This window comes from Silene latifolia, chromosome 9 (assembly GCF_048544455.1).
Source record: "Silene latifolia isolate original U9 population chromosome 9, ASM4854445v1, whole genome shotgun sequence".
Taxonomy (NCBI): Eukaryota; Viridiplantae; Streptophyta; class Magnoliopsida; order Caryophyllales; family Caryophyllaceae; genus Silene; species Silene latifolia.
This window is the reverse complement of record NC_133534.1, coordinates 125,225,743-125,247,772: the sequence shown is the minus strand read 5'-3', so window position 1 is coordinate 125,247,772 and position 22,030 is coordinate 125,225,743. Positions and strand designations below refer to the sequence as shown.

The 22,030-nt window shown below is 38.7% G+C and overlaps 1 protein-coding gene across 1 annotated transcript; it reads left to right on the top strand.

The window, feature by feature from the left end:
* Positions 1 to 10,164: 10,164 nt before the first annotated feature.
* On the top strand, positions 10,165 to 21,571 carry LOC141601557 (uncharacterized). Its single transcript, XM_074421851.1, has 3 exons — positions 10,165 to 10,692; positions 10,794 to 11,434; positions 21,334 to 21,571. The coding sequence occupies exons 1-3, from the start codon at positions 10,165 to 10,167 to the stop codon at positions 21,569 to 21,571; spliced, it is 1,407 nt and encodes a 468-aa protein (XP_074277952.1).
* The last annotated feature ends 459 nt before the right edge of the window (positions 21,572 to 22,030 follow it).

Below are 22,030 nucleotides of genomic sequence, written 5' to 3'. Positions count from 1 at the left end.
GCCGGGTTGTCGCTGATGCTGCTCAGCGTAAGTATGCTAAGTACGGTGATTTGTGCACGGCAGCTGGTTATGGTTTCCCTCCCTTCTCTTTCTCTTCACTTAGGGAGATGGGTTCGGATGCTGTTGCCTTGCTCAAGCGGATCCAGAAATTCTCGGAATCTCAGGACAGGTGCTTCCTCCGGTGTCCTGTTCAGGCCTGCCCTTTCCTCCACCTTTCCTTTTCTTTTCCTTGGCCGTGCTGTTTGTGTTTGTTCTTGTGGTGCAACATTTGCATGCACGTTCTCCTTTTTTGGTAAGTTTGTTTTTGACTTCTTTTACTGGAGTTATGCCCGACTTGGTACGGTTTCATTGTCCGTTTGTTGGTCTTCATGGGTGTCTGGATAATGGTGGTAAGGGTCTTGTTAAAACTGCCATGCTACGACACTTGCAGGATCGACACTGTCGTGGTGAAGCTATGGTTCTAACCCGTCAAACTCTTTTGGATAGTTTGACTGTTTATTCTAATGCTGAGATTACTTTGCAGCGGATGGGGGTTTGGTTGTGTGGGGAGTGCCTTAGAACCCATACCTTACCTAAGAGGTGTCATCATAGTCGGGACGACATTGTCGCGTCTCCGATTTGTGATGATGGCCATGTCCGTTTTTTTATTTCTAGTATTCCCCGACCTACTGTTCCGTCTCCGTCGGTTATCTCATCTGATGCTGGGGTTGAGCCAGTTGGTTGGACCGTCTCTTTGCTTGATCGCTTGCTTTCTTTGGGGTTACGCACTGTGAAATCTATCCCTCCTAAGTGTCGCCTTGGGTTTGCTCGGGTTTTAAAAGGGGCTTTGGATGATGTGGGTGGCTCTCCAGGTGACCTTTCCTACTGGATTCGTTTGATTGTGTTGCCCCTTTGTATACTTAAGACCTTTTCCTCGAGGATTAATCTTGAGTGTAGGACCGCGGTCAGACGCCAGCGCCAGGAGGAGAGTATTGCCAGTGCTATTCTTGCTTGGGGTGTGCCTGGTGGCAGTTTGCAGCTCTTACGGGCAACTTTGGATGAGGTTCCCCCTTCCTTTCGTGTGGAGGAGGATCTTGATTTGAGTGAGCTTAACCTTCGGCAGTGTCGGAGGAAGATTTGTGATGGTCATTATACTGCTGCTGTGCGGGTGCTCTCTTCATCAGGTATTGCCCCTTACTCTGATGCCACTCTTGTGGCTTTGCAAGAGAAGCACCCTGTCGCCCCACCTCCTTCTTTGCCTCCTTTGTCTGTGGATCATCATCCTCTTGTTGCGTCTTCAGCAGTGGTTTTGGATATGATTCGGAGTTTCCCACGTGGCACTTCTTGTGGGAGGGATGGGTTTCGTGCCCAGCACCTTATGGACTGTTTGAGTGGCGTTGTTGTGGCTATCTCAGATGATTTAATCGCTTCTATTACTAGGGTGGTTAATCTTTTTCTTGAGGGCCGGTGTCCTCTTCCTCTGGGTGAGTACATTGCCAGCGCCCCTCTCACGCCGCTTGTTAAGCCGGGTGGTGGTGTTCGTCCTATTGCTGTTGGTACGGTCTGGAGACGGCTTGTCTCTAAGGTTGGTGCTTCTATGGTTGGCCCGTCTTTATCTTCTTATTTTGATGGGTTACAGTTCGGGGTGGGTGTGTCCGGTGGAGGAGAGGCTATTTTGCATGCCTTGAACCGGCTCATTGAGGCTCGGGGGGCTCGGGTGGGGCTTTCTATGCTGCTGGTTGATTTCCAGAATGCGTTCAACCTTGTTGACCATTCGACCATGCTCCAGGAGGTTCGCCGTCGTTGCCCGGTTCTCTCTCGTTGGGTGGAGTTTTGTTATTCCAGCCCCGCCCGCCTTTTTTATGGGGAGCACTGCTTGTGGTCTTGTCAGGGTGTTCAGCAGGGTGATCCGTTGGGGCCTTTGCTTTTCGCGTTGGTTTTGCATCCCTTGGTTTGCAAGATTCGGGACACTTTTGACCTCACTTTGCAAGCATGGTACTTAGATGATGGCACCATTGTGGGTGATACTTTGGAGGTGGGGAAGGTTTTGGACTTGATTAGGTTGGATGGCCCTCGTTTTGGTTTACACCTTAATGTCTCCAAGACGGAGGTATTTTGGCCTGTTGAGGACCCACGGAGCCGGCTACCTGGGGTCTTCCCCACTTCTATCTCTTGGCCATTGCGCGGTGTTACAGTATTGGGAGGACCTGTCAGTACTTGCCCTGGGTTTAGCAGTGAGATTGTGGCGACGAGAGTAACTAAGACCATTGAGCTAATGGACTTGGTTGCGAGGATTGAGGACCCGCAATGTGAGTTGCTTCTTCTTCGAGCTTGTACTGGTATTTCTAAGCTCTACTTCTCCTTTCGTACTTGCTCCCCTAGTGTTTTTGGGTCTGTCCATCTTCCTTTTGATACCGCTCTGCGTTCTAGCTTGAACGTATTGTCACCGCGTCGGGGCGGGGATTTGGGGATTAGCAGTGGCGCCTTGCTACATTCCCTTTTCATCTTGGTGGACTTGGTGTCTATGCGGCGGGAGATGTTTTATTTTACGCTTTTATTGCGTCCCGCTTGCAGTCTGCTGGTTTGCAGGCTAAGCTCCTCGGCCCTTCTAGTGTTGTAGCCGTTGGCCCCTTTTTGATGATGTCACGTGTGTTTCTGCGACTACGTGTTCGATATTTTAGGTCACCCTAGTGAAATTGCTGCCCCAAACTTATGAAGAAATTGGCGACATTTATTTCAATACGGTTCTTCTTTGCCTCGAGTCTGTTTTCTCTTTGACACCGCGCCGCTTGCTTTATGGCGATCTCGGCGGGTTCTCACTCCTCCGATTGGTTACGTGCGGTTCCTATCTCTCGGGTTGGGGCGGACTATGAACGGAGGACTTACCGTAGTGTCTTTGGGGTATCGTCTGGTGTTCCGTTATTCACGGTATCTAGGCCCCTTGCTCTCGGGTTTTTCTTTTTGGATGTTTTTGGGGACCACGTTGTTTCTTGTCTTGATCGTGGGCGTTAAACATCGGCATAACCTTGTCCGGGACACTCTTTTTGACATCTCTATAGATCCGGTATTTACGGGGAAGGAGGTTGATATCGGTTTGGTTGATGGGCATGGTGGCTCTCTTCGTCCTGCGGATTTATTGCTTTATTCTTGGGACGGGGCGTGATGTGTGTGTCGACCGACGGGTTCTTCACCTTTGACTCGGACCGGTTGGCGATTTTGTGCGGGCCGGGTTGTCGGCCGATCTTTGCTCGGCGAAAAGTGTGCTAAGTATGGGGATTTGTGCGCGGTAGCGGTTGTTAGGTTTCCTACCTTTCTCTTTCTCTTCACCGGGAGGCCGAGTTCGGATCTTTGTTGCCTTGCTCAGCGGATCCGAAAATTCTCGGTATCTCGGGATCTTTGGGGCTCGGGTAGCCGCTTACATTTTTACTCGTCTTAGCTTTACTATTGTTGAGGGCGTGGGAGCCCAGATTGTCTCTCGGCTCCCCACCAATTTCATGTAAACCTTTTATTTTAATGAAAGCTGGGCGCATCTTATAATAATAAAAAAAAAATAATAATAATAATAAATAAATAAATAAATAAATAAATAAATAATAATAATAATAATAATAATAGTAATAATAGTAATAATACTAATAATAATAATAGTAATAATAGTAATAGTAATAATAATTATAATAATAATAATAATAATAATAATAATAATAGTAATAATAGTAATAGTAATAGTAATAATAATAATAATAATAATAATAATAATAATAATAATAATAATAATAATTATAATAATTATAAATAAATAAATAAATAAATAATAATAATAATAATAAATAATAATAATAGTAATAGTAATAATAATAGTAATAATAGTAATAATACTAATAATAATAATAGTAATAATAGTAATAGTAATAATAATTATAATAATAATAATAATAATAATAATAATAATAATAGTAATAGTAATAATAGTAATAATAATAATAATAATAATAATAATAATAATAATAATAATAATAATAATAATAATAATAATAATAATAATAATAATAATAATAATAATAATAATAATAATAATAATAATAATAATAATAATAATAATAATAATAATAATAATAATAATAATAATAATAATAATAATAATAATAATAATAATAATAATAATAATAATAATAATAACAATAATAATAATAATGTGGCAGGGGATGTCATGCATTATGCTTTTCTGTCGTCCCGTTTGCAGTCTGCTGAGTTGCAGGCTAAGCTCTTACATCCTTTTCATATCATTGCTGTTGGCCCTACTTTTGATGATGTTATGCGTAATTTTAATGAGGTTACAGGTTCTGATATTTTGTGTGATCCAAGTGAAATCGCTGCCCCTAAACTTATGAATAAATTAACAGATATATATTTCGCGAAGGTTGCCGCTACTTCGGACTCTTTTTTCTCTTTGACTCCGTGTCAGGTTGCATTGTGGAAATCTCAGCAGGGGGCTCACTCTTCTGTTTGGTTGCGTGCGGTTCCTATTTCTGGGTTGGGGCCGACTATGAATTGGAGGACCTATCGTAGTGTGCTTACCTATCGGCTGGGTGTCCCGTTGTTCTCGGTGTCTCGGCCCTGTCGTTCTTGGTCTCGAGTTTTTGACGGGGATATCTATGGTGATCATGTTGTGTCCTGTGCTGGTACTGTGGGCGTTAAGCATCGGCATAACCTCGTTCTCGACACCTTATTGGACATCTGCTACAGGTCGCGGATCTCCACTGGTAAGGAGGTTAATATCGGTTTGGAAGATGGACATGGAGCTCCCTTCGTCCGGCGGATCTGCTTCTTTATTCCTGGGACATGGGGTAGGATTTGTGTGTCGATCTGACGGGGTCTTCCCCCTTGTTTTAGACTGGGTTGTCCGATTTTTTGCCGGGTCGGGTTGTTGTTGATGCTGCTCAGCGAAAGTGTGCTAAGTACCGGGATTTGTGCATGACGGCTGGTTATGGTTTTCTACCCTTCTCTTTCTCTTCCTTGGGAGAGCTGGATACAGATGCTGTGACTTTGCTCAAGCGGATCAAGATATTCTCTGTTTCTCAGGATGCAGGGGCTCGCGCGGCCGCTTACATTTTTACTAGGCTTAGCTTTGCTATTGCTAAGGGAGTGAGGGCCCATATTGTATCTCCGCTGCGCACTAATTTCTTGTAAACTTTTGCTTGATAAATAACAGTTTGCGGTTTTTATAATAATAATAATAATAATAATAATAATAATAATAATAATAATAATAATTATAATAATAATAATAATAATGACTACTGCAACTTCAACTTGATCCAACTAACCCCACCCTTCTTGCTGATGAGGAGGCTCTTAGTAAGGACTACTGCAAATTTAAGAATGTGGAGCTGAGTATAGCTTACCAGCGGGCTAAAGAATTTGATACCAAAATGGGAGATGCTAGTACTAGTTATTTTTATTCTAAAATAGCTGCTAGAAGAAATAATTCCACTATCACAAAAGTGCTTGACTTGCAGGGGACTGAGTGTACTGAGCCAAAGGATATTGAAGATGCTTTCCTTGCTTATTACACTAGTCTTCTAGGAACTGACACCCAGGTGAAAGCCCCTGATCAGTCTATCATGGCAGCTGGTCCTCAACTGACTTTGGGAGAAGGGAGCACTCTGATATCTCCTATCACTGCCTTGGAGGTCAAAGACGCCCTTTTTTCAATTGATTGTAACAAGAGCCCGGGGCCTGATGGTTATTCTTCTGGGTTTTTCAAGGCTGCTTGGGATGTAGTGGGTGTTAGTTTTACCTCTGCTATCTTGGATTTCTTCAGGACTGGAAAGCTTCTTAAAGAGGTTAACTCAACAATGATTACTCTTATTCCTAAAGGGCAAACTCCCACCACTGTCTTAGATTATCGACCAATCTCCTGTTGTACAACAATTTATAAAACCATAAGCAAGATCTTGACTAACAGGCTTAAAAAGGTCATGCCTCTAATAGTGGGGAAGGAGCAAGCTGCTTTTGTGGAAGACATGTCTATTTTTGATAATACCATGTTGGCTACTGAACTTGTTAGGGGCTATGGCAGAAAGTATAAAACTCCTAGATGTGTGGTCAAGGTTGACATCAGGAAGGCATTTGATAGTGTTAATTGGGCTTTTTTGCAAGCTATTCTCCCTCTCTATGGCATCCTCCCCCCCCCTTTCTGCAATTGGATCATTACACTGATCTCTAGTCCAAGATACTCTCTCAAGATTAATGGGGCAGCTGTGGGTTACTTTAAAGGGAAAAAGGGGCTCAGACAAGGAGACCCCTTATCTCCTTTACTTTTTGTCCTTTGTATGAAGTTCATATCTAGACTTTTAAGGGGACTTCCAAAGTTTGATCAATTCAGTTTTCATCCCAAATATTGCAGGCTGGATCTTACACATCTTATTTTTGCAGACGATCTATTGGTGTTTGTTAGGGGAGATTTACCCTCTATTGCTGCTGTTCAGGAGTGCCTCAAGCTGTTCTCTGATTATTCTGGCCTGGCACCAAACCCTACAAAGACTAATATCTATTTTGCTGGTGTTAGACCTGATGTTCAAGCTCTGATTCTTGCCCACACTGGCTATGTGGAGGGCCATTTCCCATTCAAGTATCTGGGCACCCCACTGCATTATTCCAGGCTAACTCAGGACATGTTCCAACCTCTGTTGGCTAAGATTCGTGGTAAGCTTGGGTATTGGGCCAGTCAGCAACTTAGCTATGCTGGTAAGGTTCAATTACTCAATTCTGTCATTTTTGGTATTGAGTCCTTCTGGTGTGCTTGCATTCTCCTCCCACAAGGGATTGTGCATGACATTGAGAAGGTTTGCAGACAATTTCTTTGGGGAGATGGATCTCACAGAAGAATGGTATTTTTTAGTTGGCAAAAAGTTTGTAGGGCAAGATCTCAAGGGGGTTTTGACATAAGGGAAGTACTTAGCTGGAATAAAACGTTGCTTCTCAAGATGTTTTGGAAGTATCTCTATCACTATGACTCTATTTGGATGCACTGGTCCAGGGAATATGTCCTGCTGCATCAATCAGGCTGGGATCTTGATAAGGTTGCCTCCCCCATTTGGCAACACATTCTGAACATTAGGGACGAATTCATTCTCAAAGTCGGCTCCATGGATGCTGCTAAACTTTTATTTTCCACCTGGAAATTGCAGGGTAAGCTACCTCTAAGGGAGGTGTACAACATTTTCCAGGGGCCATGTGCCTCCTTGCAATGGATGAAACCCCTATTAGATGGTGTCATTGTCCCTTAGCATACTTTCATCTCTACCTTGGCTGCTCATAAAGCTCTCCCCACTGTTGATAATCTCTGTAGCAGGGGTATGATCATGGTTAACCGGTGTGTTCTGTGTGGTATGGCTATGGAGAATCATCAACATCTTTTCTTCAGCTGCTCATACTCTACACAGGTAATGCAGGGTCTTCTGATATGGCAGGGGCTTACTAGACGTATTCTGAGCCTCAAACATGAGCTCTATAAGCTGGCTAGGTATAAATGCAAAACATGGAGGAAGACGTTAGCTTGTTGTGCTCTTGCTGCCGAAATTTATGGGCTCTGGCATGAAAGAAACAGGCGTATTTTTGTGGGTCAATCACGTTCTGTGGAGCAGCTTTTACGTTGGATTAAGTATTGTGTTTGTGTGCGTATGTATGCCTGGCAGAAGGGCATACTAAGTTATGACATGCTCAATGTATTAGTAGCTTAGGGATGGGTCATCTTGCTTTCCTTTAGTGGTCAACCATGTACGCTTTGTTTTTCTTTCTTATGAATGAGAATGCTGATCTCTTTCAAAAAAAAAAAAAAAAATAGAAATAAAAAAAAATAATAATAATAGTAATAGTAATATTAATAGTAATAGTAGTATTATTAGTAATAGTAGTAATAGTAATAGTAATAGTAGTAATAGTAATAGTAATAGTAATAGTAATAGTAATAGTAATATTAATAGTAATATTAATATTAATAGTAATAGTAATAGTAATAGTAATAGTAATAGTAATAATAGTAATAATAATAATAATAATAATAATAATAATAATAATAATAATAATAATAATAATAATAATAATAATAATAATAATAATAATAATAATAATAATAATAATAATAATAACAACAACAACAACAACATCATCAACAACAACAACAACAAAAACAACAACAACAATAATAATAATAATAATAACAACAACAACAATAATAATAAATAAATATTAATAGAGAGATGAATTTTCTCTCTCTATAACCGATTTTTTCTGTTTTTCGTCCGCCATTAAAACACAAGTTCAAGCTCCATGGCGCGTAGAAGAGGGCGCCCGCTGAAAGCAAGGACACCATTACACTCCTCAAGCTCTGCTGATCATCTTGATAGTACTTTGGTGTGCAATTCTGATTCTTTTTCCAAAACCCATAAATCCCCAAATCGAAATCCTGTGTGTGTTAACGATTTAATCGTTAATGCGTTCAATTCCTCTACTGGAAGAGGTAAATCTTCTCGTTCTCCACCTATTCGCTTGGTTAGTTCTCCGTCTGTTTCTTTAATTCCATCTATTGCAACTACCGCCATGAATGTTCCTACACCTGTGAGTTCTGCGGCTGTGTTTGTGACTGCTACTGTTGTTGCGGAAGAGTTAGATAGTGGAGCTTCCATTGAAGTGCCTAGAAGCATTGATGGTTCCTCCATTTCTGCTACTATTAATGATGTTTCTTCATCAGTGGAAACGGAAGTTCCCGCTACTGTTAATACTGTTTTTGCATCAGTTGCAAGGGAAGTTCCTGCTACTGTTATAGCTGATAAGGATTCTGAGTCTTCTCCTGTTCTTCCTGGTAGTAGGGTGGAGCCTTCAAAAAATTGGACGGAGGTTGTGAAACCCAAGAACCCTATAGGAATGGGCCTGTTCTTGTGCAAAGAGAGCCAATCTCAAGGAGACATTGATGTTGTTCTTCAGGATTTTCAGGAAGAACTTCAGATTTGGCAGAATACCCTTATGGGACATGTGATTGGTATGTAACCTTCCTTGAAACAGATGAGTGATTATCCTACCAAGCATTGGGGTGGGTTTTCTAAGCCAATTGTTCAGTATTACAAAAAGGGATGGTTTAGCTTTAGGTTTTCATCTGCTGAAGAGATGAATAATGTCCGCAAAGCTGGTCCTTGGAAGCTCAACACATATTCCCTTATTCTTAAGCAGTGGACACCCTCTTTCTCTACTATCATGGAGAACGTCTCTACCATACCCATCTAAGTCCTTTTCCATGATCTAGATCCCTATCTCTGGTCCAGTACAGTTCTTAGTAAAATGGCTAGCAGAATTGGCAGGCCAATGTTTGCTGATGTACCAACTACCTGTAAAGAGAACCTATCCTTTCCTAGGGTAATGGTGGAAACAGACATATTCTCAGCTTTGCGTGATTATGTAAGTCTCAACACTCCCTTTGGGCCTTCTGAGCAACGAATTGTTTATGAATGGCTCCCACAATACTGCATTGAGTGTGGGAAGATAGGACATCTTGAACGTTCTTGCAAGAGGAACCAGGCTAAACCAAAGCCACCTGGTCCTCCCAAAGTTAAAAAAAAGTCTTTCAGCCTGTGGAAAAGCCTTGCCTGCTAGGTGGTACCTCAGTAGCTACTGGATCACAAGATGAATTGATGGGTAAGGCTCAGAGTTTCCTTGTGGTTCCTACTGCTACTAAAATGCATCAAGAATGCAACAAGAAGGACAAGGTGGGGGATACTCAAACAGCCTTGAAGAGAGTTCCCTCATCTAAGTCTCTGGATAACACTCATATCACTTTAACTAATAGTTTTACACCCTTGTTGGAGGCTCTTGGCCACATCCAAGATAATCGTGATACTTTGGAGCAGACATATCAAAACAATGCTACTGAGAGTAGTTGTAATTCCCTACTGTTAGGTGGTACCTCATCAGATAGTGTGGGGGAGGATCCTCTCTTGGCCATTGGGGAGAAGGGTCTACTGGAAGAGACTGATCCTCATTCTCACCCTACTGTAATGCATCTAGAATGCAGCAAGGAGGATAGGATGGTGGTGACTCAAATAGCCATCGAGAGAGCATCCCCATCGAAAGATATCTATGTGAGTTAGATTTTCATCTTAGAGGAAGGGCTTCCCCTGATAGAGGTAAATGAAGCTCTCTACTTGGAACATTAGAAGGGGGAATGACCCCCTCAAGCAGCAGGAAGTGCTTGACTTCTTGCATACTACTAGGGTAGATATTCTAGGGGTTCTTGAAACTAGAATAAAGGAGAAAAACTCTAAAGCTATTCTCACTAGTCAATTCCATGCTTACAAGGTGCCTTGCAACTATAAGTATCATGTTAATTGTCGAATTTGGTTAATTTTGAGGCCTGCTACTGTCTCTATCCACCCTCTTATTATTCATGCTCAGTTTATTCATTGTGTTGTTACTCATCATGCAACATGCCAGCAATATCATTTTACTGTGGTTTATGCTAGCAATGATGCTCAGGAGAGGACTGAGTTATGGGCTGCTCTTTCTGCTATTAGTCTCACTGTGAATAGCTGCATTTTTTGGGAGACTTTAATGTTGTCAGGAGTGTCACTGAACGGATCAGTAATACCCCTCCTCATCTGGAGAATATTCTGGATTTCAATACTCTCTTGCTTCAGTGTGGTTTGGATGATATCCAAGGTATAGGATGTGAATGTGCCTGGACTAATAAACAGGGAGTGGGCACTAGAATGTGGTCAAAATAGGATAGAGCACTTATCAATCCTGGGTGGTCTACTCAGTTCCCTGCTACTTCTGTGAACTTTCTGCCTGCTGGGATGTCCGATCACTCCCCTCTCCTAGTTACTGCTTTTGAGGATAAAAACATTGGCTCCAGGTTCAGTTTCCTAAACTACTGGGTTAACCATCCTGACTATCATTCAATAGTCAAAACTGCCTGGGATAACCCTGTTCAGGGATCAAATACTTATAAATTTCTCTCTAAATTGAAGGAAGTTAAGTTTGGTCTCAAAAGTTCACATAAGCAGCACTACAGTAGTATTACTCAAAAAGTTTGTTCTGCTAAGGAGAAGCTGCATAAGTGCCAAGTAGCTATTCAGGGGAACACTATATTTGCTGCCCTCCTTGATCAGGAGAAATCACTCTTAGATCACTATGTGAAGCTGAAAACTGCTGAGGGAAATATTCTAAAGCAAAAAGCTAAGCTTGAGCACATTTCTCAGAATGACTCTTCTACAAAATATTTCTATGCCAGGATTCAAGAGAGGAAGCAACAACAAATCATAGGGCAAATTAAGGATATGAATGGCCATGATAGATTTGGGCTTGACAATGTTGGGCATGCTTTTACCGAGTATTATGAGCATCTGCTGGGAACAGCTACCCCTATTGCTCCTCTGGATGTGCATTTTATTCAGCAAGGGTATAACACCCTAATAATTTGGTAATGACTAATATAATAATTAGTAAACGAGTGGATAATTTAATGGTCTAAGTTACGGTTATAGATAATAATGAGATAACTTTAGTAATAAGAAGAAACTGACTTATTAATATAAGAGACATAAGTTATTAACTCGGATCGAAAAGTGAACCCGTATTATATTAACCGGAACCATATTAATAACTTATTAAGTAAAAAAAAAAGTGATGAATTGACACAAAACGTGTCTTTGGCATAGACCTTACTGTCGATTGAAGAAATAACACATTCTCACAATACAGAAACCTAAAAATTAGAAGGAAAAAAGAGGGAAGAAGACTAGAAGAGGAAAACGACCCTAGTTCATCGTTTATTGGCAATTTTTGCTCTCAATTCTTCTCTAAATATGTAAGTTAATCATAATTTATCACTTATTTCTGTTAATTGTAGTTAGTTAGAGTAGTATTTGTCACCAAAAGCATGAAATTTCATTGATTTTTGATTGTTGTTATGATTTGTATGAACTATTCAATCAAGGGGTTTTGTGACGATTTTGTTAATGATGTTAAGTAAGGTATAACAAATATGAAATAGTCTTATATTTTCTGGTTTTTAATTGTTAATTTTGTTTAGGATTTGATTAGGACGAAATTGGGGTTTATTGTATGAAGTAAGAACATGTTTGATTGAATTTTAGTGTCGATGTAATTGCTGTAACTTTGCAGGATTTGTAATTAATAATCGGTGCAGAATTGGGGGATGACTATTAGAGATGAAATTTTAGATATTGAAGTGTAGAACTTGTATAAACAAATTGGGAACGTTTCAATATACGGTTTGGTCTATAGAGCTGTTTTAGTAGAGCTGGACAGAAATTGATTTGTGCTGAAAGTAGTTTAACTTTAGTCTTTGATTTACCTATTTATGTTTTGCTATTTAGTATGAAAATTTAAAGTGGGTAAGCTTGATATGACAATAATATAAACATGGGACCTTAAAGCTAAATCTTTGGTTAACTTATTTCTTCAAGAATGTATGCAAACCTTCTTGTAAAAAGGGAGGTTGGATTCATAATTGGCTTAGAGATCGTTAGTTTGTATATAGGTTGGATTGTTTAACTTATGTGTATTGATATGGAATGTATATAAATATTATGTAGACTCTGAGTTTGTAGTCGAGGAGTTCTAGTGGTCACTTTTGTGGAGTGCTCATTTCCGACAAGGTAAGGAAAATGCTTGTCATTTTATAAAACTATAGAAAAAGGCTTAAGAAATTATTTTTCATATATATGTTTTGGTATAATATTTGACAAAGAAGGATGTTTAAATGGTTTGAGGCAGGTCAATACAAATGGAGCCGTCTTTTGATATTTTAAAGTGGTTGGTGAAGCGGGTCTTTTACTAATGGAGTTATCTTTTGATAATTTAAAATGTTCGGTAAAAATGTTTGTGAGAATGGTTTTGAAAAATTATTTCTTATTTATATTCTTGGATAATGTTGTTATTGATGGGATATGAAATGGTTTTAAGTTTGGAAATCAAGTTTTATTCTTTTGATGGATTTCATGAGGTAGAGGGTAGGATGTTTCCATGAACAAGAACTCCTATACAGGTGTCCAGTGGGGGTTAGTTGATCGAGACCCCGCCTTCTGATCCTCCTCTTTGAGGTAAGCTCTTTGAGGGGCGTGCACACTCGGGACTTTTGGCCAGGTAATTACATAGTTGGGGAGGTGATCCTTGGTTCGAAACTTGGTTGACTAAACCTTCTATTTTCCTCTACCCGGATTTCATGATAAAGTATTGGTGGAATATTTTTTAAATGATTTAATAGAAAAGGAAAAGTGGTTTAAAATTTTATGTTTTTGGTATTGAACATTTTAGTTACATGTATACTAGTTTCCTATATAAATTAAATATTTGTAACGAGACTTGGTTTTACTTACTCAACCACGGTTGGTTGATATTTTCCGGTTTTTGTGTGTCCACCCAACTATTTATAAATTTGGTGCGTCTGTTATGAACCATATGGTATTTTCCCGCCATACTGGGGAGCAGTGTTAAATTTTGGTGTATACGTTGGAGTTTGTGTCCTCCACAAATTAGTGTGATAACATTTGTAAATCACTTACAGGTTCACAAGGGTATACTTCGTATATTTAATCAGTTGATTAACGTTTACCTAATAACGGTTGGCTTGCTAGAAAGTTTGACGTTATTATCATACAGATGGCGCTGATCAACTGGTCCCTAAAGGTCACACCTATAGGATGTGTTTGAGAGATGTGGTTATAGAAATATGATCACATTGATGCCTAATATGACTAAACAGTTAGTCAATGTGTTGATGAGACAATTATTTAATGAAGATTAAATAATATTAGTTGAGACGAATTAACTGTGAATTCGTAAATTAAATATAATAAGTTATATTTAATTAAATGTATGTAATGTTAGCTTGGACGAATTAATCTGTTAATTCGTAATTAAATGTAATCAGTTATATTTAATATCAACAAGTTGAATGTGTCATAGTGGTAATAGTGAGGGTACACAAACCAAGAGGTCATGGGTTCGATCCTCACTAGATGACAATTTAACACATTTTATACATTTTTGGATCAACCGAAAATAAGGAAATATACTCCTTATTTCGGTCAAATGGGCCGAAAATTAAAAGGAGATAATCTACGCTAATTAACTCCTTATACACGGTATATAGGGAGTGAGGGATATTATCATTCTGACCTAATTTTTCTTAAGGGATTTTTGTGCCTCCTCTCATCAGTAAAAAACACAAAACAACATAATTTTACAGAAAATTTTAGATCGATTCTAGCATAATCAGAAGGGCATATCTCATATCGTCTTGGGTGAAACTGATAGGCAAATATCTACTTTGATATTGTTCTTAGGCCATATTTGCTAGGACCGAAGGTTCTTTCTGAATCCTTTATTTTGTTTATGTATTTTATTTATGACTTGTGATCGTCTTAATTAAATTCGTTATAATCCTTCTATTTTAAGGGAAGTATTCGGATTATTTCCCACAAGTGGTATCAGAGCAAAGGCCACGAATTTTAATTTTGATGATTTTCATAAAATTGTATGTAAACTTTTAGGGTTTCCGAAAAAAATTAGGGCACGACTGTTTTTTTTTGTTAATGCCGATTGAAAAAAAAAATGTTTGCAGCCGGTGTTTGTTCTTTTTGATGCGAGATTTCCATTTTTATTTTTCATAATGTTGTTTTAATCGGTTAAAATTATCATATGAAGAATTGGTAGATGTTTGATTTGATGCAGATTAAGTTAAAACATAAATGGAATCGTCATGTTTGATTTAATGCAGATTAAGTTGAAATTAAAAAGGCATTAGGGTCCTAATTTAAAAACCGTGAAATTTTTTTTTGCTGTTTCTGTAATGTTCACGGATGAACAGTATTATAAAAAAAAAAATTTCTGTTTTTTTCCTCTCGGATTTTCTAAGAAAAACCGATTAAATTTTTTTGCGGTTGTTTTGTTTATGCCGTTTTGGAAAAGCATCCGAAAAAAAAAGAAATTTTTTTGTTGTTGTTACTGTTCACAGGGGATAGAATTTAAAAAAAAAAAAAATTGTTTCGGTTTTTACAGATAAAACCGTGTATAAAATAAGAAACATGCTTGTTTTGTTTTTCTTTGTTTATGCCGAGACCATATAAAAAAAAAGGATTTTGTTTTTGTTTTGATTTTGGCCAATTAGTTATTGTGAAACGGTTCACAATTAAAAGATACCGAATTATTTTAAAGCAGTTTAAAATTTTGACGGATTGAATACATATTACAAGTTTAATATGGATTAAGATTGAAATTAATGTGATTAATTGAGGAATTGTCACTTAATTTGATTTAAATAGGTGGTTTGGATAAATTAATCAACATAATTAAGGAATTGTGTCATGTATGTTTAATTTATTTTAGTTGATGCATTTTATTTTATTTTTGTTGAATGAATCGATTGAATGAATTTAATTTCTGTATTTTTGCAATCAGTTGTAATACTTAGTGTGGCCTTAGTCAAATTATGTTTTCGTAATGAAGGAAACATAATTTTTAATGTAATTATGAGATCTCGAATCTCCCTTTTTCTTTAGTTTTTGGGTTTTGAAATTAGAATGTAATAAATAGGTTTATTATGTAAATTTTATTTATTGTATTTTTCAAAAGAAGACTAAAGATGGTGAATGGAGCTCACTCCCGCTACATGGATCAAGATGGAACATCAATACAAGCTTCTCGGGTCCAAGGATGGATTCCAAACTTGTATTTATTGTTTATTTTGATAGGATAGGCCATACTAGAACTTTTATTGTTTTACGTTTTCATTCTTATTGTTTTCATTCACATGATAGTTTATGCATCATATTCCGCCTAAAACCAAACCACCTACTACTAAAATGCATGAAAATTGACTCATATAGGTTGTATGTTAGTTTTCATGGACATGCAGATGTCACAGTCTTTAAGCCATCACCTTAGTTTATTCATTCTCGCATGCTAGATATTAGTTCACTTAAAATGAATTAAAATAAAGTTGATGGGATCTTCCTCTAAAACGGAAATTGTCACAAGACTGGACATTGGAGAAGGAGCTGTCCCGTCTACCGTGAGGACATCAAAGCAGGCCGCGTCGTTCCTGTTGGTATGTCATCTTATATTCATATGATTGAGATTAACCATGCAAGTTTCAGAACTTGGGTACTAGATACTGGTTGTGGTTCTCATCTCATGTAATCATTTGCGGGGCCTAAAGAACATCATACCTCTCGAAAAAGGTGATGTGGACTGCGTGTCGGGAATGGAGCACGAGTTGTCTTCTTTGTCTCGAAGGGAACATATGTAATCCAACTCCCTAGTGGTTTTGAGTTATTTTTAAATAATCACATTACTATGTACCCAGTTTGTCTAAGAACATTATTTCTGTTTCCGTACTTGCTAAAGACGGTTTTGCATTTTCAATAAAGGATAATAGCTGTATTTTCTCTTTCAATGAAATGATTTATGGCAAAGCAGTTTCCATGAATGAAATTTATATCTTAGACCAAACCACAGAAGTATTACACGTGAATAATAAGAAAATAAAGATTGGTGACAAAGATCAAACCTATCTATGGCATTGTCGAATGGGACACATAAATAAGAAACGTGTGAAGAAACTCGTCGATAATGGGACCATTCCCGCATTCGATTTTTCTACATATGGCACGTGTGAATCATGTCTCATTGGCAAGATGACTCGAATTTCCTTCAAAGGTGTTGGAATGCGCGCTAGTGACCTATTAGGACTCATACATACGGATGTATGTGGACCTATGTCAATTACCGCTAGAGATGGCTATAGATATTTTATCACTTTCACGGACGATTTGAGTAGATACGGATATGTCTACTTAATGAAGCACAAAAGTTAGTCCTTTGAGAAATTCAAGGAATACCAGAACAGGGTACAAAACCAACTGGGTAGAAAGATTAAAGCACTCCGTTCAGATCGGGGTGGCGAATATCTTTCAAATGAGTTTGATCAACACCTGAATGACTGTGGAATCGTTCTGCAGTTAAGTCCACCTGGAACACCTCAATTGAATGGTGTGTCCGAACGGAGAAATCGAACCTTACTTGATATGGTTCGATCCATGATGAGTCACACCGTAGTGCCTGATTCATTATGGGGTTTTGCTCTTTTGTCAGCTGCTCTTATACTTAACCGAAGTCCGTCTAAAGTCACGACAAGACTCCATATGAAATGTGGAAGGGAACGGTCCCTAACTTGTCCTTTATTCGGGTTTGGGGCTGCGAGGCTTATGTCAAGTGGAGACACGAGGATAAGCTCGGCCCGCGATCGGTCAAGACATACTTTATAGGTTATCCAAAAGGAACATTTGGTCATTACTTCTATTCGCCTACCGAACATCGAGTTTTTGTTGCGGCTAGTGCGACGTTCTTAGAGAAAGAATTTCTCGAGAACAAGATGAGTAATAGAACCTTCGAGCTGTCGGAGATTCCAGAACCAACAACCGAGGAACAGATGGAGGAAGTTGTTCCTCCAACTGATGATACGGTTAATATTCCTGAGGAACCTAGGAGGTCGGGTAGAGTCTCTCATCCTCCGGACAGATACATTGGTATGGTCGAGGAGAATGACGTTTTAGTCCTAGAGAGTAATGAACCCGTTACCTATAAAGGTGCTATGACCTGTTCCAACTCAAAGCTATGGCTCGAAGCCATGCAATCCGAGATAGACTCCATGTATGAGAATGACGTATGGGATCTAGTTGATTTACCTAATAAGGTAAAACCTCTACAGTGCAAATGGCTTTACAAAATAAAGCGTTACAGAGACGCGCAACCAGATACCTATAAGGCACGACTTGTGGCAAAAGGTTTCACTCAAGTGCACGGATTGCATTATGATGAGATTTTTGCACCTGTAGTCATGCTACGTTCCATTCGGATAATCTTAGCGATATCCGCATTTCATGATTATGAAATTTGGCAAATGGATGTGAAAACCGCCTTCTTAAACGGTTATTTGGAGGAAGAGTTGTACATGGTGCAACCCGAAGGTTTCATAGATTCTGAGCATCCTAAGAAAGTATGCAAGCTTAAGCGTTCCATTTATGGACTTAAGCAAGCTTCTCGAAGTTGGAATCATCGTTTCGACCAGGTGATAAAAGAGTATGGTTTCACTCGATCGGTCGAGGAACCATGCTTATATATCAAGTCGAGTGGGAGCAAGATTGTATTCTTGATATTGTATGTCGATGACATACTCTTGATTGGGAATGACATTCCTCTCCTATCTTCGGTTAAAGAATGGTTGAAGAACCATTTCCAGATGAAATATCTGGGTGAGGCACAGCGCATTTTGGGAATCCGTATCTACCGAGATAGATCACGACGGACGTTATCACTTAATCAGGAGTCTTATTTGGATAAGATTCTTGAGAAGTTCAAAGATGACCAACTCCAAGAAGGGGAACCTTCCAATGACGACCGGGATGCGGTTGAGCAAGTCTCAGTCACCCACGACGCCTGAAGGGATTGAGCGCATGAGTCGTGTTCCTTATGCACCTGCAATAGGATCGATCATGTATGCCATGATATGCACACGTCCAGACGTGGCATATGCATTGAGTATGACGAGTCGGTACCAAAAGACTCCAGGTGAAACACACTAGATAGCTGTTAAAAACATCCTTAAGTACCTACGGAGGACTAAGGATTGGGTATTGACTTATGGAGGCGATACTAAGCTATGCGCAATCGGCTACGCAGATGTTAGCTTCCAAACAGATCGAGATGACTCAAAATCTCAGTCCGGGTTCGTCTTCACTCTTAATGGTGCTGCGGTCAGCTGGAAGAGTTCCAAACAGAGTGTTGTAGCAGATTTTACTACTGAATCCGAGTACTATGCCGCTTCGGAGGCAGCAAAGGAAGCGATATGGATGCGTCAATTCTTACAAGGACTTACGGTAGTTTCTAGTTCGAATGACCCGATCACCATCTATTGTGACAATAGAGGTGCCATCTTCCAGGCTAAGGAGCCAAAGTCTATCAACAAATCTAGACATGTACATCGGAAAGCTCACCTGATCCGTGATTACGTGGAGCAAGAGGAGATAGTGATAGACAAGATTGCGACGGATGATAACATCGCGGATCCTCTCACTAAACCGTTGAATTATGATAAGCATGTAGGGCACGTTAATTCCATGGGAATTAAACGTGTTCCTGAGTTGTAGTACTTGATTATGGATTTGATACATTATCTTTTTCATATACTATTTATAACTTCATCGTTTTATTATAATATTTTGTTTTTCATATGGATTGTACTGACAACATTGAACGTCACAAAGTGAATCAATTACATTATATTTGTTTGGTCCGTAATCGCCGATGTGAGCCGATAACTCCGGCTATTATATTGTGCAGTCGATTGATGGTGGGTTCAACGAGCCATAAGTCAAACGGTTGACTGATCGATCATAGATGCGAGATTATAACAATACCTCGTAGGACAACTTTTTGTGACAACGTAATGGAGTCCTAAATGTTTAAAAACATTCGGTGCCAGGTCGTGGATAGGACATCCATTGTGTTCCTAGAGTCGATTCTTTTGACTATCGATCGTCTCTTGAGATTAAGGCGCTTTTGGGTGACTTTGGTTTCTTTCTCACGATCTGCCGTGAATCGGAGGCTAAGTACATTTTTTCCGGGTCATTTCATACGTGCTTACATCTGCAGGATTCGAGTTGAGGAAAATATCCAACCCTTATCAGGTATAGTTATTTCTCAGGGCCACTCGAGGAGTTGTAACTGAAATGCATGGCCATGCTCGAATGTTGATTCGTAAATCAGTTAAGTTACTCTCTAGTCGAGGAAACCACTCTTGATAATGATCGCTTGTAAAATACGACCTTTGTGAATGCGGATTTGCAAATTGTTTTACATTGAGTGGGAGAAATTTTAGGATATGAGAATCGGTTATCGCACATACACTTGTGAGGACAAGTGGGAGTTTGTTGGAGTTTGTGTCCTCCACAAATTAGTGTGATAACATTTGTAAATCTCTTACAGGTTCACAAGGGTATACTTCGTATATTTAATCAGTTGATTAACGTTTACCTAATAACGGTTGGCTTGCTAGAAAGTTTGACGTTATTATCATACGATATGGCGGTGATCAATTTGTCCCTAAAGGTCACACCTATAGGATGTGTTTGAGAGATGTGGTTATAGAAATATGATCACATTGATGCCTAATATGACTAAACAGTTAGTCAATGTGTTGATGAGACAATTATTTAATGAAGATTAAATAATATTAGCTGAGACGAATTAACTGTGAATTCGTAAATTAAATATAATAAGTTATATTTAATTAAATGTATGTAATGTTAGCTTGGATGAATTAATCTGTTAATTCGTAATTAAATGTAATCAGTTATATTTAATATCAACAAGTTGAATGTGTCATAGTGGTAATAGTGAGGGTACACAAACCAAAAGGTCATGGGTTCGATCCTCACTAGATGACAATTTAACACATTTTATACATTTTTGGATCAACCGAAAATAAGGAAATATACTCCTTATTTCGGTCAAATGGGCCGAAAATTAAAAGGAGATAATCTACCCTAATTAACTCCTTATACACGGTATATAGGGAGTGAGGGATATTATCATTCTGACCTAATTTTTCCTAAGGGATTTTTGTGCCTCCTCTCATCAGTAAAAAACACAAAACAAAATAATTTTACAGAAAATTTTAGATCGATTCTAGCATAATCAGAAGGGCATATCTCATATCGTCTTGGGTGCAACTGATAGGCAAATATCTACTTTGATATTGTTCTTAGGCCATATTTGCTAGGACCGAAGGTTATTTCTAAATCCTTTATTTTGTTTATGTATTTTATTTATGACTTGTGATCGTCTTAATTAAATTCGTTATAATCCTTCTATTTTAAGGGAAGTATTCAGATTATTTCCCACAGTATAGGTTCAATGAGTCTTTTGCTTTTGCTTGGATAATTGCTTGGCTGCACGGAAATGGAGAGCGACGTTTCTACGACTATTAGCTTGCTACATTTTTTGGCCACGTCAAAATTTTTTTGTTATATTTTACGCTTCCGCAAGTTTTCAAATGGACTTTTGTTGCTTAAATAATGTAATTTCGAGTTTCTAAGTACGAAAATATGTAATTATTGTCTTAAATTATTTTGGTTAATTTTAGTTATAATTTTACCTTTAGTATACAAATTTTGTTTTAGTATACAAATTTTGAGCTGTAATCACTAGCACGATTCATCTCGTGCTCGTAACACTCCCGATTTTGTCCGTTAATTGTTAATCATTAAACAGGAAACTAAAGAAAAAGGACGGATGTATTGGGGGTGTTACAAAGGGCTATGTATTCAAGCTACTGATTATGAGGCACTTAATAAACAAACCTATTGAGCATGCTGAGATCAGGGAACCTATTTTTGAGATTGGGTCTGATAAGAGCCCAGGACCAGATAGTTTTTCATCTGCTTTCTTTAATGCCTCTTGGGATACTATAGGGTTGGATTTCTGCAAAGCTGGTAAAGCCTTTTTTTAAGACTAGGAGGATGTGCAAGCAAGCTAATGCTACCTTGATTACTTTGATCCCAAAAAAGAAGGTTTGATCATATGTTGTTGACTTTAGACCTATATCTTGCTGCTCCACTATGTACAAGACCATAAGTAAGATCTTAACCAAGAGATTGAGACCTTCTCTTCCCTCTATCATTGGCCCTGAACAGGCTGCCTTTGTTCAGGATAGGAGTATCCATGAAAATATAATGCTCTCTCAATCTTTGGTTAAAGGATATGGCCGAAAATTTCTGACTTCTAGGTGTCTTATTAAAGTTCATATTAGGAAAGCTTTTGATTCCTTGCAATGGGGCTTCATTGAGAATATGCTTAAGGCCTTGAACTTTCCCCGTTTGTTTATCACTTGGATAATGCGTTGTATCACCACTCCCTCCTTGAAGCTTAATGGCACTACTCATGGTTTCTTTAAAGGGCAAAGTGGTGT

Coding starts and splice junctions, on each gene's coding strand:
- LOC141601557 (XM_074421851.1), top strand. CDS start 10,165: ATGAAGCTCTCTACTTGGAACATTAGAAGGGGGAATGACCCCCTCAAG. Junction 10,693..10,793: donor TGGTTTGGATGATATCCAAG/GTATAGGATGTG, acceptor TGGTCTACTCAG/TTCCCTGCTACTTCTGTGAA. Junction 11,435..21,333: donor GTGCATTTTATTCAGCAAGG/GTATAACACCCT, acceptor ATCATTAAACAG/GAAACTAAAGAAAAAGGACG.